General features: G+C 47.3%; 1 protein-coding gene across 1 annotated transcript; it reads right to left on the bottom strand.

Annotated features, from left to right (window-relative positions):
- Positions 1–4,482: 4,482 nt before the first annotated feature.
- On the bottom strand, positions 4,483–18,791 carry SLC35B4 (solute carrier family 35 member B4). Its single transcript, XM_042872811.1, has 10 exons — positions 18,609–18,791; positions 14,749–14,862; positions 13,660–13,762; positions 12,511–12,560; positions 11,827–11,908; positions 10,439–10,499; positions 9,542–9,651; positions 8,702–8,777; positions 8,395–8,470; positions 4,483–7,592 (listed from the first exon to the last, which is right to left on the bottom strand). The coding sequence occupies exons 1-10, from the start codon at positions 18,683–18,685 to the stop codon at positions 7,346–7,348; spliced, it is 996 nt and encodes a 331-aa protein (XP_042728745.1). The 5' UTR covers positions 18,686–18,791; the 3' UTR covers positions 4,483–7,345.
- Between the last annotated feature and the right edge of the window lie 257 nt (positions 18,792–19,048).

Genomic DNA, 19,048 nt, shown 5'->3' with positions numbered 1-19,048 from the left:
CCCACCCCCCCCCCCCCCCCCCCCGGTTGGGGGGGGTGTGCCTCCGGAACATTTCCATCCTGTATGCCCCCCCCCCCCCCCTTTTTTTTTTTTTATTAAATATTCAGCATCCAATAAAATCCATACTGGTGATCCACGTGAATGGAAAAGACTTTACCAGTCTTTGCTTTATGCTGAAGGCAGCTCTTCAGATTGGATGCTGGAGGAAAACTTCTCCAAAAGAGTGATTTGGCACTGGAAGAGGCTGCCCAGGGAGGTGGTAGAATCCCTGTCTCTAGAGATGTTCAAGAAATGTGGACTGAGGGACATGGCATAGTGGGCAATATTGGTGGTAGGTGGACGGTTGGGCCAGATGATCTTAGTGGTTTTTTCCAACCTGAATGATTCTATGATCCTGTTATCCCCATTCCTCCCCCAAGCCCATAGCAACGTGGTAGAAGTAACCATGGATGGCGTAGGACCATGTGGATGCTGTAGGACAAGGAGCTGCTGAATTAAGGAATGATGAATAAGAGTAGAGTGTATTGATTCAGACCTCCTCCCAAATGAGGGGATATGAAATTTGTTGGCTAAACGTTTTACAACTCAAGAAAGACTTGCAGAGGTCCATAAATGTCTCCTCGTGCAAATTGCTGAGCACATGGAGTGCTGAGTGCTCCATGGACAAGGAGAATGTAGACAGCCAGGGCAAGCAGCTATGGGCTCAGTGGAAGACGAGAGCAGGAGACAAGTGCTGGCTCAATTCTCCAGCACCCACTTCCCAAATTAGACAGTTGGACCTGGGAAAAAATGGACATAAAATTATTTGCTTTGCTACTTTTGTACCATCACTGCCCTGCTTCCTCCCCTACTAACCTCACTGATACAGGCTGGTAGAGGCTTGATGCAAGAACTACTGTGAATCCAGCAGCAACACCTTTTTATTTTTACTTTTTACAAATATTTTTTGGAAGCAGATGGTGAAGAGTTGGTTTGGTTTGACCAAAGGGATCCTTATTCCTTTGCTGAATGCCCACGTCCATGTCTAAAAATACTTTATTGAAGCACTGCATTGCATCCCGGCAGCAGCTGGCTGCCCTGCTATAGCTCTGCCTGCTCCCTCAGGAGCTTGTCTAATTGAATATGCTGCATAATATGCTGCTAATTTGGCAGCTGTCAAACTGAATTACAGTTGTTTTTTTTTTAACAGTAGAGCAGTGGGGGTGAGAGAAGTTGTTGTGTGGTGTGATTACACCAACTGACCATGTTCCTCTTTGCATCCCTCAATTAAGGGAGAGCCAAAAAAGGGTTTGATGAAGGCCCATTTAGGTCCTTCCTTGATCTCACTCCACACACATTCAACAGCTCCAGCTCTTCCAACAGTGTTCCTAGTCACTGTTTCCACTTTGCTCTATTTGCAAACCCAACTCAGGTGCCCATTCCATTGGAGCTGGAGCTTAAGCAAATGCTTCTTGCTACCCACCGTAGTTTCTGCAGTAAATCTTGCTGCTTGGACATACCCTTTTGGTAACCCTCCTGAAATATTTCAAGCTTCTGAGATATTTGTTCTGTCTCCTGGAGGGTAGAGAGAAAAGAGCCCTTGTTGCTGAGCCTGAATTTCTTTGCTGTGGGGAGGAGGGGGATGCAGCTCCTACATTTTTATCATTCTTGCTTCTCCCCGCTTATACCTCAGAGCAAGTAGAAGCATGAAGGTATAAAACAATGTCCTTCAGAGGCACGAGAGCTCCATGGTGAAAAATCCCTTGTGCCAAAGGTACTTCCAGAGATTATATCTTCTCTTTGGACCCACGTGGCAATCTTGTGCTTCCCTGCGGGTATCAACATAGAAAACACCCCTGTCCAGGGAGAAAGGAGAGATTTCCTTTGGTTTAAAAGGAGCCTGGAGTAGTTTTTCTTGCATTAATCCCATGTGTTATGGCTTCCTGTAATCAACCATGGAGACCATGAAGGACTGTGCTGCTCTCCTCCCCTACCTTTAACATGGTCTGATAGTGACAGGACAACAGGGAATGGTCTTAAACTAAAAGAGGGGAGATTTAGGTGAAATGTGAGAATCAAAGTCTTTTCTCAAGGGGTGGGGGGCCCTGAAACAGGCTGCATGAAGACATTCTGGATGACCCATCCCTGGAGGTGCTCAAGGGCATGTTAGACGGGGCCATGGGCAGCCTGATCAGGTAGGGGGTAACCACTACTGGATCAGGGTGAGCTTTAAGGCTCCTTCCAACCCAGCCATTCTATGATCCTGACGGAAGATATCTCTGCTTTACATAACATTAGTTTTCCTCGTTTTGCTTCAAGGTCACCAGGTCACCAGCCATCACCTCTGTGCTAAGCTTTGGGCAGCTGCCAGCCCAGGGATTATTTCCACCCATGGTGACTCAAAGCAGGGTTAACCCTCTGTCTGGACGTGGAAGACAACATGTGTCTTCCCATGGCTGTCCCCTAGCACCTCCTCCATGCCAAATGGGACCATGTGGCTCTGACAGATGCTCCCACTTTGCCTCCTCTCTCTCAGGCTTTAAAGGGGTAAATTAACATGTATTCCCTGCACTGCTGTCCATTGGTCAATGCAGGGTCAGCGCATCCATCTTCACAAAGAGCAGAGGGTGAAAGGTGAAGCCAAGTTGATTATAATTGTATGGAAGAGGGAAAATAATAGTAATTACAAAAAATTTCCAGCACGTTTTGGAGAAGGAAGGGGGCCAGAAGAGATCCACAACCTATGCTGGAGGCAAAAATAATGGCTCTATATCCTCCAAGATCTTTCTCTCCCAGGTTTTCCATGTCAATAAATCTCACCTTCGTACTCTCTTGGGTTTCAGCTGCTGATTTATGATTGGTATAATGAACGATGCTGAACAGAAACTAACTGTGTGTCTCCAAGTGATTTACAGAGACATCTTTATCCCTCTCCTTCCCTTCTCATTTAATTTAGTATCGGGAGTAAGTTTTTTACACTTAGGAAGTGACAGAGATCTCATGGAGGTTCCCAAAGGAGTTCAAGAGTTTCCCTCTCACTTAATAAAAAAAAAAATCCCTTGTTTTTCTCCATCCCACTGTGGTGAACCATGGTGAGGACAGATTGAAAGCATTAATAAACACAAACCTGAATGTAATGAAAGGTAAAGATTTGGAACAGAAGTGTTGAGTTGATGAAAGCAGTGCCCAGCCAATGAGGATTTATTAAATGAAGGAGTCTGGGGAAAGATGATTTGTTGAGTTAGAAATGTATACACTTGGTAACTGCTTGGGAGTTATACACCCATTGATGCAGTGAGGTGGGGAGGTTTGAGGGAATAAAACCATGGCAAGTAAAGCAGTGCAGCATGGACAAGATTCCCAGGAGCCTGAAGCAACCCACGGGTCTAGTTTGGGGTCTTCAAATCCTGCTGGTGTCCTCAGCACCAACTGCGTTGGGGTTCCAGCTCTCATCCAGATTTGAGCCATGGCCCCAAGTCCAGAACATGGGCTCCTCAGCTGCCCAACTCTGCAGGTGCAGACTTGGCTGCCCAACTCACCCACCTGAGTGCAATTAGGACTGTTAGTGGATATCAGTTATTATAAATGCAATTAAATAGGAGCCTTCCCCATAGCCCCTTTTCTCTTTCCTGCCATCTTCCTCTTCCTGCACTCAGCCCAGATCTCACTTAATTTCCCCCATCAGTAGGAACCAAGGCTAAAAGGGATGGACACAAGGGGACAAGGCAGGTGGTCGCGATTTAGGGCTGCAGAGGAGGAAAACAGCCACCCCACCATTCTGTAGGCACCACAGATGTGCAGCTCGTTATTGTTTTAGCTGCATTTCCCTTGTGCAAGATGGAAGTGCCCAAAGTGGATGCCCAGTTCCTGGAGGTGCTCAAAGGCAGGTTGGATGGGGCCCTGGGCAACCTGATCTGATGGGTGGTAAGACCACGGTGGGGGGGTTGGAAGCGGATGAACTTTAAGGTCCCTTTCCAACCTAAGCCATTCTCTGGTAAGTGAAGGTGAGGGTAGTTGACCCCCAAGTCTGTCACGGTAAGCCCATGAGCACTGAGCAGGCAAATGGGGCAGATACACAACTGGGGCTGTGCTGATGGGCTCATCTATAAATCACGGCACAACCAAGAAAGTCCTACAGCACACTTTGCCACAGGACATCTTGTTGCTGGCATTGTTCCATTAACCATGGCATAACCACTGGCTCGGGAACATCCCAACCGTGTCCTTGCTGCAGGGAGATGGATTAGGGAAAAGGGTCCTTTATTGGGCTTTTCCTTCCAGCAGCGTTGCCAAGAAAAACACATCTCCTGCTGTGTGCCACCGGCAGGAAAAGGAGATAAGGCTGAGTTCTTTCCTTGAAGCTCAGCAAGACTGAATCATTCCTACCTTTCCTCATATTAAAGGGAGGATAAATTGTGTGTTTTCAGTTCCCCTGTAATTTTCTGATCGCCGCCAGCCGACGGCCAGAAGCAAAATATGCAAGGAGAAACAGAAGGACCCTCATGTTTTGAACAGGAGATATTTATTTTGTTCAACAAAACCAAACCTCAACATCAAAAATGCCCCCGAGCCCAACCAGCCAACCCAAAGGCTGTCAATCCAAAGCGCTGATCTAAAAGCATCTTGGCTCATCACTTTGCCTGCCTCTGCTAAAAGAAAAACAAAAAAGGGTCCTATCACTCTATCATTTCTACTGCAAACGTAAAACCCAAACAGATCAGTACCCCATTCTGGGTAAGGAGGATTCAAATATTATTTTTGGCTATTGGGGCACTTTTGCACGGACCTTCCCTTCACCTCACAAACCAGGGGAGCTCTCCCACAGCAGAAAAGGAATCACTGACACTTCTACAACAGTAAATACTTGGAAACACACAGAATCACACAGCAGACAGTTAAAAAAAAAAGTACGGGATAACAATAAAAATATAACCCATGATTGATACCTGGTTTGAGGGAATTACAGCCTAAAAAAAAAAGGAACCCAAACATTCCCAAATGCACCATCATCACACAGAAATGGGTGACAACATGCAGTTTTGTTGATACAAAGGGCAACAACCTGGGGAGTAGGCTATGTACACTATGTTACAGGCACTCAGGCACCTGCTCAGCTGTTGTTTTGCTAACTCCTCAATCCAGGCTGCAAAAACCACAGCCACGAGCAAGAGCTGAGCTGCATGACATACAGGGAAGCTGCTGGGGAATAGTTTCCACATCCAGAAAATCCTTGGAAATATCCCAGTTCTGATAATGAAAATATCCCAGTTCTGAAATGAAAAAAAAGGCTTTTTTTTTTCTGGCTCAGGAGAAATCAAACTAGAAGGACAAAACCTTCACCTGGTTCTGGCTGGAATGGGGTTAATGCTAACAGAACACCAGTGTTTAACCTACTGCTGAGCAGCACAGGGTCAATGCTTTCTCTTTTTCCCCCCACTCTGCCCTCATTGTGATTAGGCCATGGACTGGTAATAAGCTGGGGGACAGCCACACAGCTGCTCTCAATAAAAATCAGCAATAAAAAGGAGGGGAAGGAGTTTTGGGATGGCAGCCATTGCTCAGGGAGTGGTTGGCGTTGGTTTAATTGGGAGGCAATAAGGGATTGTCTTTGCATCATGTTTGTTTTTCCTTCTTCTTCTTTTCTTTGCTTATTAGCAGTACTCACAAGTACTGCAGGTTTTGCTCTTTCTTCTCCCTACACCCAGGGCCGTCTGGAGCTCTGTTGCTGACAAGAGCAATGCACCACAAGCACAGCTCTCATGTTGAAGGGGCTGTAGATACTGAAGCCAAAAGCCATGAAGATGTTGGTGGAGGAATATCAGATTACTGTTGTCCTCCCTTGGCCAAGCTTGATGTGATCAACTTGACACTACTGGATGCTCTCATGGCTGAATAGGGGGAGCATCACAATGAAGTAACCACGGTGCTAAAGGAAAATCAAGACAATAAAATCCATGCATGTGCTCCCCTGCTGCTTCAAGACCAAGAAAAACAAGGCTGCCCGTCAACCTTTATTTGCTCAACCACGAACAGCTCCTAGAACAGTGCTGCTCTTTGCCTTCCTGGAAGACATGCATCCAAAGCTCTTGCAAGTGTTCCCATGTGCTGTGCAAGAGGTGATGGTATGGGACACTGGTCCTGCACCAGGTGGGTGCATAGAAATGTCATGAGTGAAGCTGATCCCCAAGGAGTGGGAGACAGAAAGAAAAGGGGAGGGCTGGGTAAAAGGACAGGAAAACCAGCCCCTTTCCAGCAATAGAAGTAAGTTCAGCTGTTCTGGACCTTCTGAAATTCCTTGGCAATGTTTGTACCCTGAGGTGTGTAGTGATAGGGCAAGGGGCAGCTGTTTTAAAATAAGAGTTAGATTTGGTGTTAAAAACAAATTCTTCGCTCTGAGGGTGGGGAGGCACTGGAACAGACTGCGCAGAGAGGCCGTGGATCATCCCTCAAAATGCTCAAGACCAGGCTGGATGGGCCTTTAGGCAACCTTTCTGGTGGTGGGGTTCATAAAAGGTGCCTCCCAAGCCAACCTGTTCCATGATTCTACACTGGGATGTCCCAGGCACACAAGTGATTCAGCACAAATCACTGCAGCTGACTGTAGGTAACAAATTCCCCTGTGGCCACACTTGAGATGATGGAAAAAGGAGGAAGAAGTGGCTGAAAAGTGACCTACACTAAGGACTACCAGAAGCAGGAACTCGACGCCCTCCACCTCATTAAGTACCAGCGCAGCATCATGATATTAGTGACAGGAGCCTGGTGGCTTAGAGGTAAGTCCCCAAAGCCACTCCCTGGTAGAGAGTCTGGAGAAAGTGGAAGCTATGGGTTGTAACTCGCAGCAAAAGTGGTAGGATCATACAACAAGGACAGCCTGGCATTTCCAGTGTAACTGAAAACCTGCTCCATAAACAGCAGTGTCTTGGTGGCTCCCTGGGGCTCAGTCATCCACTACAGTAACCTGGCTGTTAAAGGACGGCACCAAACAGGCTCAGTGTTCAGTTCAACAAAGCTGGCAGGATTGGAGAAAAGCACAAGGTTGGGATCCTAATCAAGAGTTGGGTCAGCTTTTAAATTACTTTAAAAGGGTTATTTAAACGTGAAGGAGAAGGTGAAGGGCTGGGGGGTGGGAAAAAGGGGGGAAGCAAAATGGGTTGCATAACAAAATGCACCTCTCAAATGTAACCGTATCCTCCCACCACAATCCATTACTCCAGGCAGGTTCCAAGCAGAGGCTCCACGTTTCCCAGGAGCTTGGCACAGCCAACACCTCCCCTGTGTTATAAAAAGGACCCCCTTTAGGGGGATTTCCTGCTGCTCTGCTCTATAAAACAATAAAAAGGTCCATGCAGAGAGTATCCAGCTGCTATTCCTCCTTCGGCCTCTTCCTCCAGCGGGCCAGGAGGGGCCCGAGGCTGTTCCACACCTCTGTGTACATGAGAGTCCCCACGAAGACAAAGGCAGTGCCCAGCCAGTGCCAGGCCGTGAAGGGGTTGCGGAAATAGAGGATGGAGAAGATGAGGCTGACGAACTTGCGCAGCGTCACCACCAGTGTGACAGTGAGGGAGGTGCACTCCGTGGTGAGGATGAAGACGCCCCGAATGCAGACGTATCTTGGTTGGTGGGAGGTTAGGGAGCATCAGAGCTGAAAAGGCAGGTTCTCCTAGCCTCAGGAATGCAAAGGTTTGGGCAATGGATAACCCCAGTTTGGTTATATAGGAATAAACGTCCCTTCCCAGCTCAGCTGTGCTACAGCTCTGAACCTCAGGGACACCTTGGATTCTCAAAATCCCTTTCAGCCTGCTCTATGGGAAAGCAAAACTCCTCCACTACAGGAGCCAGAGCTGATGTGCTAGCAAAAGGTTAATGGCAAACAGGGTTTGCAGCTCTCGCAATGAAGCTAAGGGAAACTAAAATCAGACTTCTCCATCTGTAACTAACAGAAGTTCCCTTTCCTCCCGAAGGGGGCAAAGTAAAGGCAGATAAATGGGTGGTCTCACTGAAGGGCCTGAGCAGCTATAAGGCACACTAACCTGTCAACAGTGAGAAAATTGCTAACTGAATGGCCCCATTTTCCAGGGTACCTTGGCTTCATCAGACTTGCAGATGTGCCCTTACTGCCTGGGAGATTGCACACAGATATGAGTGACAGTTATCCCTTCTAATGGCTGGCAGAACCACGGTGAGCTTTTACCAGCCAGCCTGACCCTGGGGAGGTGGTGGCAGATTTCAGCCATCCTGGAAAACTTCAAAATTCCAGGTTAAATTCCACTCTGTGTTTTCCAAGAGTTACACAAACATCAGCTACCAAAATGCAGGGAAGGCACCATCAGCTCAGCATCCCCACTCCATTTCACCTCTCCCATTGTGCTGCTGTCTCCAGAGCTCGTCTCAAGCTGCACACTGGAAGGATACTGAGTGATGACATTCATGAGGAGGTAGAACCACATGATTGGCATGGTCAGCCCAATCACTGGGATCTGGAATGGCTCTGTGGGGAGAAAGGACAAGGAGGTCTCTCAACATCAATTATTTCAAGAAAAAATGTTATCTGCTGTAGGCACACAAAGCGTGGGCCAGAAGGGAGCAAGGCTTGCTAATGCTAAGAGGAGATGCAAGGAGAAAGAACGTCTCTCCTGTCCATGAATGACAAAAGCTTCATCCAGCATTTTCCAGAGGACAGAAAGGTATAAGAACAAGGCTCCACCTATGCAACACTCACCAGACTGGCTGAAGAGAACTGCATGGTGGTAGATGTTTGGAGCCAGGAGGACAAAGCCAGGGAGTGGTAACGCATGCTGGAAAAAAGGAAGGCATGATGTTAATAAATCATGTGAATCCACTCACTTCTCATTCTGAAAAATCAGTCTCACACATCTCTGTGGATGCGAGCGCACGCTTCACTGCTCCATCCTCACAATCAGGAATATTGCCTGTTTTTAACATGCCCTGTGCACCTACAGCAGCAAAAAAACCTCCTCCCTCTAGGAAGCAAAGGGGGAAGATAGGATCGCAGAACAAGCAATGGCCTGGTTTGGAAGTGACCTCAAGGATCATGAAGCCCTCTACCACATGCAGGGCCACCAACCTCCACATTTAATACCAGCACAGGCTGCCCAGGGCCCCATCCAACCTGGCCTTGAACACCTGCAGGGATGGACGGGGCATCCACAGCCTCTCTGGGCAGCTGTTCCAGCACCTCACCACTTTTTCTGTGAAGAACTTCCCCCTGATGAAGAAGGATCTACTACAGCCCAGGTATACAGACTGTGAATTCCACCATGCAAAGCACTGTTGTAGAGAAGTCACCAGTCTGCTGCTGAGCAGGGGAAATTCAGGAAGCCAAGCCTCCCCTCTTTTTAAAATTCACCACATGGGCTGCACCTCCAAAGGAATCTTTTGGGTTCTGAGGACTACACACAGTTGAAACCACCATCATTTGAAGTAGCTCACAGGGCTGCCTGTATGGATCTGAGTGCTGGATGGAGGGAGGGAAAGGGTGTCTGAATAGCTCTCTGTGCCCAGTAAAAAAAAAAAAACCAGAAAAGATGCAGTGACTCACGTTGTAAAAAAGGGCCTCTTTGGAGTGCTTCCCAAACTGCTTGTACAGTGTCTCCTGGAAAATTCCCATTCTTGCAGACATGAGGAGGGCGAAGGTGAGTGCAGCAATACCTGGAAGAGAAGCACAGCCTGGAAGCATTGCTTAAGCATGGCTCAGCTCAAGTCAACCAGCCTAAGGACTCCTGTGATTTGGCTTGCAGTGAGAGAAAAGACTGAGAGAAGACAGAACTCCCAGACTTGGCAAGATGGGCAGAAAACTATTAGTGGTCCTTGGAACAGAGGTATCTTATTTGCAAAGCTTGAGATGCCAAAACAGTCCTGAATATATCTTAAAAGCAGGGACACAGGGCTGGAAAACAGAGTTGGTGGAATATGCAGTTACTTGTAACTATGGATGAAATATCAATCTCAGGTTCCCTGAAAAGCCATCAGTAAATATAGGCTGGAATGTATAAAACAACTGCCAGACTGTAAAATGTCCTCCGTGAAGCACTGTGCTGAGTAAAAACTTGAACTGGCAACTGCCCCTCTTCCTCACTGCTGCAAAGCTCACAGCCTCAGCTACAACAGGCAGGGAGGAATCAAGAAGGTACCTGCAACCATGCCTGACTGTAGTCTCATTCCCTCACTAGACTACTACCCTGCAACTATCCTTCAGGTGCTGTATTTGACTTGTGGGCCAAACGAAAAGCACCTCCTTGCACAAAGCTCCTAATGAGTGCCACAAACTCCCACTCTTTGCAAATCAACATCTACTGGAAGCTTAATGTTAACAACACCAGCACATGGACTCCCATCACAGTCTGCTCTGCCCAACGCACGTGTCCAAGTTTGAGACCTCAAAGAGCTGAGCCTTGCCTGCATCTCAGCAGGGGTGGCTGGAGATGTGCTCACATACCTAGCAGCCACCACAAGAAAACATGGAGTCCATCCTCTTCATTCAAGCTGGAGTCGGATGCCTGGTGGAGGAAGACACAGCAGTAATCATGAGCAACCACAGCTCTGCATTCCTTCAGCCTGTCTCTACCTCATTCCTGGCTTGTGTTATGCTTCAAGCAAGCCCATAAAGAAAAGAATGTTCACTCCAGAGTTGCTTCTTCAGCTAAATGGAAGTGACAGCAACTACAGCACATTTCCACTCTGCTTTGAGGAACAAACCAGATTCCAGTTAAAAGTATAAATGTCTGATCAAGAAAGGCATTTTTCTTACAGAAATGGCCTGGCTTGGCCAAAGACTGAACTCTTCAACAATAAAAATAACCAGTGCTGCTTAGAAAGCTCTCAGATGGCCCACTGGCAGCCTCTTCTGTCCACATGTCACAGTGGACATAGAGGAAACAACAAGGGCTCTGGCCAAGTCCCAGTGAGGTGCTACAACTGGCTTATGGTCAAGGCACTGAGGGAACCAGACCTGTCCATGCTGTTAGCTGATGGTAAAACACTTGGTGGCATGATTTATCTAAACTCCTCTGCTATGGTTTAGGGCAAATTAGATTACACATTGTATTTCTGTAACTCTGCATACCATATGTCATTCCTTCCAAAACCCCACACCTATTAAAAGATAATCTGGATTAATACAGAGCAAGGCTGTAAAGCACAGACCTTCCTCAGACCCTGAGAGGATAAGTAGCTATGAAATGATGGCATTCTTTGTGCTTGACAGATATCCAGTCTCTTAGAGCTGGATGAAGTGAAACAGGTTTTCACTTGACTGTCACTTTATAGCTGACAAGATCAGGCTGTGAATGCTGACCCAAATAAAGCCCAAACTGGTGCTACCCGTGGATTTTCTTCACTCCCTCCTGTTCTCCAAGCATATGTATTTCATTTCAAGGGTCAGAGAAAGTCATGTTGGATGATAACAGATTTGGAAAACTGTGAATCCTGACAGACTCTTTCAGGATAAAGAGAGAAAAGAAATAAAATGGCTCATTTTTGTTAAAGATTTTCTTACTCCTAACCATAACACATCGCAGTAAGGGCAAGAGAAAATAGCTCCTAGCTGTTACCTGTGTGGCAAAAAAAAATAATGGATGATTCTCAACAAAAAGCAATCTGAGTAACACAGGGTAAGGCATCTCTAATTAAGCCATATGCAGGTGTTTTCCTTCCCTCTGGCCCACTGAAAAATGAAGAACAAATCATTTCAGGGAGCAGATCTAGGAGACATCTTGCCTCTCTATGAACACTCAGGCAAAGGGAATTACTGATGAAGGTGCCCAGGGCAGCTCCTCCTGTCAAAAAGTTTCACAGCTGTGACTTCAGGCCCCTTGCAATCCTTACCACTTGCTTTGCAGACATGAAAGTGCAGGTAAAGATCCCCATGGAAACCAGGGCTATGGACGTGTATTTCGACAAACTGTATCTGCACAGGAGAGAAGAGAAATGCCAGTGATCAGCTCAGATTTACAAGGTTCGTCTATTTCTCCTTTGCTTTGTATTTTGTTCTGTTACACTGTTACGGACTTGGCACCGTGGGAACAAACACTTTACCTAATGCTGGACATTGCTGGGAACAGAAGGTCAACTTACTGAGCAGCGAGGCAGAGTTCCTAAAAAAGAAGCCTGGACACCTTGGTGTGTTATCAACAGCGTCTTAGAAAGCCAAAACAGAACTCTTATGAGCTGCTGTGAAGAAAGTTAACTCTATCCCAGCCAGAATCAGTATATCAAGTAGAAGAGAAGTAAATGTGAGATGGAACAGGAAAGAAAAGAGCTAACAGTGGTCTGCAGCTATGTTTAAAAACCCTCATCCAGTCTACACTTGCCTTAAGTGAAGGAGTGAGGGGCAGTGAGAGTGCTGAAAAGGACCTTTAGTCCAGGCAGACCCTGTGCCTCATCTTCACTATCAGTAAAACAAGGCTATTTATGAGGAAAGGGGAAGGCATTTAACATCAGTCAGGATTAAGCCAGTGGCAGTGCATTGCATGATGGTGTAAGATGGTAAGAAAAGTGCTTGTGATTTACCTTTTTTTCAAAATGATGATACCTAGAGCCATGCTTGCTATGAGAGAGCCCTGGGGAAAGGAAAAGACAGAAAGAAAAACACAAAACAGAAGGTCAGCATGATAGAATTCCTTGTGCTCAGACAAATAACCTTGAGCTCAGTACAACTACCATGAAAGCATCAAGAGAAATGGAAGAACGGGATGAGGGAGTCTGACAGGGTAAAGGGAGTCTCACTTCAACTATCAGCAAGGGAGAAATCAAGCCAAATGTTTTGGGAACAAGGATGCAAACAGGCTCTTAAGGTCTCCTGGCCCATGGTTCTTCCCTTTTTTAGCCCACTCCCAACAGTCAATGTGCTACAGAGCAGCACGTAGCCAAACCACTGTGTTTTTAATTGGGAACAGGAGTGCAGCTGCAGAGATTGAGTGCAGGGCTGCAATACACAAATCTCTCATGGTTAATGCAGGACAGGGCTCCTACAGCACTGTCTGTTTTTCTTCTTTTTAATGCCCCTTGATTGCACATATCTCAATGCTATGACAAGTTGTGGAAGAAAAGCCTCCACCCAGCAGATGTGCCCAGCAGATTCTGTTATTCCCAGCAACCAGGGCTCTATTTTCTTTGGTTTTAATAGATATTTTTAGCCAGACACTCACGTGCAAACACTTAAGTGAAGATGCATTTTAATAGCACCTTCCAGAGCAGAGGCCCAGGGAGGAGCACATGGCCAAATGCGTCCAAAGGCATTTAACAAAGGCACCTACTGTGGAACATGAACCATTTTGCTTAAGTATGAGGTGGAAAGGAAAGCTGAGTTGCTCTGGCCAGCAACTGAGCCCATGTAAGTCTGACAGACAGAGCCTGGGCTTGGTTTTGTCACTCTTACTTCCTCATCAGCTCAGGAAAGATGAAGTATGCTCCAGCTTCAGTTTCTTCATCTGTCTAGGGACATCTAATGGTTAAAATTATGAAAATAAGACTTAGAGCTGAGCTATCACAGCAAGGCTGCTCTCCCCACAATTAAGCTGGAATTGTTTTTGCTCAGGATTTTGTTGTCCTCAGGAAAGAAAAAATGGTGGAAGAACAGATGCACCAGAGAGAGCGTTTGCAGAGATGATGGGGAGAGATGTCACAGGAGGTAGGAAAGGACAGCATGGCAGTACTCACCGATCTGAAGATCATGTGCAGTGGCATGGCAATGTTTAAGTTCAAAGCATAGTTATTCACCACACTGACAGTGAAGAACATGGCCACCATGATGAGGTAATACCTGGAACACAAACACAAAGTGGTGGTCAGCAAAATCAGCCCATGGCTGAGCACACTGGGATACACCTTGAGAAGAGACAAGTGGTACAAAGAGAGGCCTGGAGCTGAGCAGGAACCCACATAACTCTTGGTCTGTGACAAAGAGATCAGTACAATTTGGATGCAGCAAGAAAGTGAAATTGGAAGTGGGCTGATCTACACCAGCTCCCTTTTGCCAACTGCAGAAGCAAAGGGGAGCTGAGGATACCCCAGCTGGAATCTCTTAGCATGGACTTCCTCCAGACCCCTTTCACCTAAGGACTGTGGTTTAAGACAGGGCTTGATTTGAGGAATTTGATTTCTGTCAGCAGGCATCACTACCCTGAACAAAAGAAGAAATCATTCAAACCTAGGCTGAACACTTCCATGGTGCCACACCTAACCTAGGGAGCTCCTTGCTGTCATGCAGCCACGAATTTGCATTTAGCAGGAGGATCTCTATCCCAAGTGCTGAGCACAGCATTCTGCTGCAGGCGAGGCAGTCTGCTAAGGAACCCCACAAAAGTTCCCCATGTCACATCAACTACAGAGTGCCAGAGAGGAGAGCATGAACACGCCAGGCTAAACCTGGGACAAATTAAGCCCTCAGGCAGAAAAGTGAAAGTGAATCCAGCTAGATTTCCAGTAAAGCTCTCCCTTCCACATCCACTGCACGAAGCCCCAGAGAGACAGTGAGCTCTTCAACCACAAAAGATTCTTAAAATGTGCAAAATATTGCCCTGTTTCTCAGACAGGTGCATATCTGACAGCAATTTCCTATTAAGTATTCTCGATAAAAAAGGAGTTTGTATTTTACCAGGCATGACAGGTTCTCAATGAGGCTTTGCAAATGCTGCAGAATGGATAGGATTTGGACAGGATAAACAGATAAGCCATTTTATTAAACACTTCTTGAGATAATATAGCCAGCCAATTTGCAACAGGTGAAAACATTCAGGCCCACTGTACCTCATTGGTATGGCTGGCCGCTTCCTCCCGAAGTTGGCTTCGAAGATAAAGCCTTCCACTGCAATAAATAGGAACTGGGAGAATGTCACTATGTTCCCACATCCTGGAAACTGCCTGCAGGTGTGGAGAAGAAAGACAAGCATAAGAGCAATGTCACAGAGCACAGTGCACTGGGCTGTAATAAAATCTGTCTAGCAGCTCGCAATCTCACAGCAAACATTAACCTGGAGGGACTCCACTGTTTTATCTGCCCAGATTCTCATGTTGCTTTTGTTAAATGCTTCCCTGCAGGCACTGACTCACCTGTTTCCCTTCCATTTCCAAAGATGAAGGAAGCAGCCATTCCCTTCATGGCGGACACAGTGAAATAGGTCAAGAAGTGAAAGAAGAAATTGCTCTGATCTGGATCTCCATAGTGCCCCATCATGGTATAGGGTGTGAATGCACAACATCAAGCAGTGATGTAACCATAGTGAAGCAGGGACTCCATTCTCATGGGGAAGTGGTTTTGACAGGGCTCTCTCACTCCATTCACGCTGCTGTGTGCAGGCCAAGTGAAACGATGACTACGATTGCAAGAAGGCAGCAGGATTTCTCATAACCCCTATTTCCACCATGGGAAGGAAGAGCTGAGGTGAGGCTCATGTCAGCACAGCAAGGCTTTATGGCCTTGGTTCTGTGTGTACCCCAACCCCACAACACACAAACATCAGCTTGGAGCTGCTTTTAACTCGCTCAGCAAACTTCAGCTTCCTGCCCTGCTGCATTTGCTGTAGGCAAGGAGCCTACAACAGCTCATCACTGGAACCCAAAAAGGTGCCAGCACTAAATGCCACAGGACAGACAGCGAGTTTGCTAATGCAATGGTGCTTTCCACTGAAGTTTTCAACCACTACAAGGTACTGAAAGGCACAAAATGGTGTCTGACCTCAAAGAAGAGACCCTGGTAGCTAAAGCACGCCCGGTGGGTGTGCCTGCTGCAGGCTCTGCCTTCTTCCTAAGAAGTTTACATGGAACAAGAGATTTCCCAGCAGGCACACTGTCAGCTGTTGAGAGGCTATGAGACGTCAGATGATCAGAAAGCTCGTTGTTATTTGCAGCAGGAGACACAGGGAGGACTTCTCTTTCTCTGCTGCAAGACAGAAGCTGAGGCCAAGGACTTAATGGAGGCAACGCATGCTGCCAAGTCCCTGCTGCACCAGCAGGCAGCTTGCTCATGTAAACACCTTACCACCAAACAGCTCTTGGAAAGGCCATCTTCTCCCTGTATGTTTCATGGCATCACCCTGAGTGCCACCCCTCTACCGACCTGCCAAATTCCACGTTTTTTAAAGATCAATAGTCCACAGAACTCCAATCCCTGCTGTCCAGCATGGTTAAAAGGTTCAGAAGTTACGTGATGGAATAGAAAGCAGAGTGAACCTGAGACCAGAAGCCAGGTTGCATGGGGGAAAAGAAGAGAAACTGAATCACAAAGGCCAGGCTACAGGATTATAAACCATGCCTCTGCAGGAAAACATAAAGCAAGAGTAAACGTGGACTGAAAACAAGCCAAGATTGTTCTCAAACACTAGCTTTTCTTTCCTCCCAATTCACAGATCCTTGCATCCAGCTGCTTGCTGTACATATCACCTTACATTACCAATACAACGTTGGCAGAGGGTTATGTGTTGACAGATAATAAAAAGGCAAACAAACAAAAAAAGACCTCCAAAATAAACAAACCCAGGCTGTATCCACCCAGATGCTTGACTCACAATCCTAGCACACTGATAGACTTAAAAGAAACAGCAAGTAGTCTGAGTGTGTCAACCAAATAAATTCTTCAGCTGTAGACAACTGATTGAGAGACCTTCAGAAGCAAAGCACTGTCAATCTATGATGCTTCCTAGGATTGAACTGCCCGGGCTATCAGCATCTAGCAGCCTCAGCAGATGGCGGATGACAAGGGGAGAAACCCTGTTGAGATCTAACAAGCAGTGCTTCAAATATCTTTACAGGGAAGACACCTCCCAAGGACACGACTTCAGAAGGTCACATGCATATCATGGGCTTTCTAAGCAAGCCTGGCTCAAGGACAGTCCCACAGCATCAACGAGGAAAGGATGCCAGCAGAAAAGGCTCTGAATGCAGGAGGTGGGAAGAATTGAAGTGTTTCTTGCTCTACTCAAGCCCCTTTTCTTCAGACAGCAGATTGCTTAACATGCTCTTGAAAACATCCAACAAGGAGTTTCCCTGCCCTCCCTCCTAGGGACCCACTTCACTACACCGGGAGGGAGCAAACCTGTTTGTTTGGCCTGCTTTACATCACTTTCATAGCAACTGAAGCCCATTATTTCTTGTCCTGTCTCCTCTTCTCCACAGCCATTTTCTGTGTATTTCAAGTCTTCTGTCTGTCCTTCAGCATCTTTAGACTAAGCAGTCCTCGTTCCTTTACTCTTTCCACATGGATCTCAAGCAAATTTCTTTCAGTCACCTCTGTCATTCCCCACTAGACTCTGGTTACTGCATTTTTCTGTTGTTCAGCTCCAAGATCTCCTTTGTTATAGGCACATTCATTTTCAAGGCCTCTTCCCTTGAGACAACAGCAAGACCCAAAGAAACGAGCAGTACTGCCCCAATTTGGGGACTGAAGGTGAACAGAAGGGAGGACACAGGAACTGGACTATTGGGAACAGGGGAATTTCTACAGTGGATATGAGGCAAGGCTCAAGAGCTTACTTGTAAAAAGCTCCTTTTCTTAGATATATTTGAGCAGCCTTTGAGCAGGGCCAAATGGCTGGAGGAAACAGAAGTCTGGTGACAAGCAAATGGAAAAACCCCAATTCCAAGCTCTTTTTATCTTGGAGGGTGGGGAGAAAGGGTCATTCCTTCTCCCTCAGTGATGCTGCAGCACAGATTAGAGCAATCCTCAAGAGGAAGGGCATATTTTGTTATGTAAGGTCTCTCCCTCCAAGAACTGCTTCGTGATTTATCCAGTGATTGCTGAGTGATTGTGCAACCTTGTGTTACTGGTCTTCCACTTTGAAGCAATTAACCCTACTACTGGAGTACTGGGTTCATTTTCCCACTCCCTTTTCTCTAATAGTCTGAGACAGTGATGGGTGGGGAGGAAGTGAGGACAGGCTTAAAGGCTTATTATTTCTAAAGCATGGGCACTTTTATAGTGCACACAGCCAACAGTCAGTCAGGGAATGCCACTCCATGCTGACTAAGTATGAAGGTAGACACACAACCAATTCAATCCCTATTTTTTCCAGTCAGATCTAGTACTTTTGCTGGCAGACTTGACCTGGAAACCAAACCAACAGACCATTGCTTCCTCCAAGCTGCAGCAGCCTACCTCCCTCAGGATGAGGAAGGCGATGCACAGCTCAGATGGATCCCAAACATCAGCTCTCCTTTCTCTGCCTCCATCAGGGTGAGGAAGGTGATGTGCAGAGCTCAGATGGATCCCAAACATCAGCTCTCCTTTCTCTGCCACATGACAGTTCACCTTCACCCTGAGAATCCTCATCCTCACTGCCTTGGCTTGGCTGCCACGTGAGGCTGTTGAAGATGGATGGAAGGCATTCCCTTGGCTTTACCTGCTGTCCCTAGCCAGCTACTGTGCATTTTCTTTTTGGGATTTCCACTCTATGAGGAGCTGGGAGCAGAGAGAAAAGACTGAGGGGACATTTTGGTGGCCCCCGCATCTGTGATGGGATGCTGAGGCCTGCCTGCAGCAACAAAATCAATCCAGGCACTCGTAGAGCTGGACAACCCCCACAAAACCCATCACTGACATTGCAATGTGCACCCAGGCTCTGCATTCCCCCTCCCTTCATTCCCCTCCCCCCCTTCTCCCCCCCCGCCCTCACCTGACCAGCAGCTCCAGGAACACCACGTTGCTGCAGCAGCCGCAGAACACCAAACACACCGCCAAGGCCGGGTGCATAGCGCAACCCCAAGCAACGAAGCGGCCTTCCCGGGCCTCCACCTCATCCCGTTCCCGGGCCTCTGCCCCGCTGTCGGCCCCGCCACCCCCGCTTCCTCCCGGCAGCCGGTAGTTCGCTCTCCGCCCGCTGCACGTTCGCGATCACCGCCGCTCCGTCACGGTCCGGGCTACAAATCCCAGCAACCCCCGCGGCGCCTTCCCGTCTCCTCCCATGGGGATGGACGCGCGGGGCATGATGGGACTTGTAGTTTCACGCTGGTGGGGGGGCGGGCTGTAATGGCGGCGCTGATGTGGCTGATGAGGACGAGTGAAGGAAACGGGCTCGAACACAAATCAAACAGCTGGCCGTTGCCGTTTGGGGTT

This window comes from Lagopus leucura, unplaced genomic scaffold (assembly GCF_019238085.1).
Source record: "Lagopus leucura isolate 7727_CA_CO unplaced genomic scaffold, USGS_WTPT01 Super-Scaffold_100008, whole genome shotgun sequence".
NCBI lineage: Eukaryota > Metazoa > Chordata > Aves > Galliformes > Phasianidae > Lagopus > Lagopus leucura.
The sequence above is the reverse complement of the archived record's forward strand: the minus strand, read 5'-3'. Positions and strand labels throughout refer to the sequence as shown.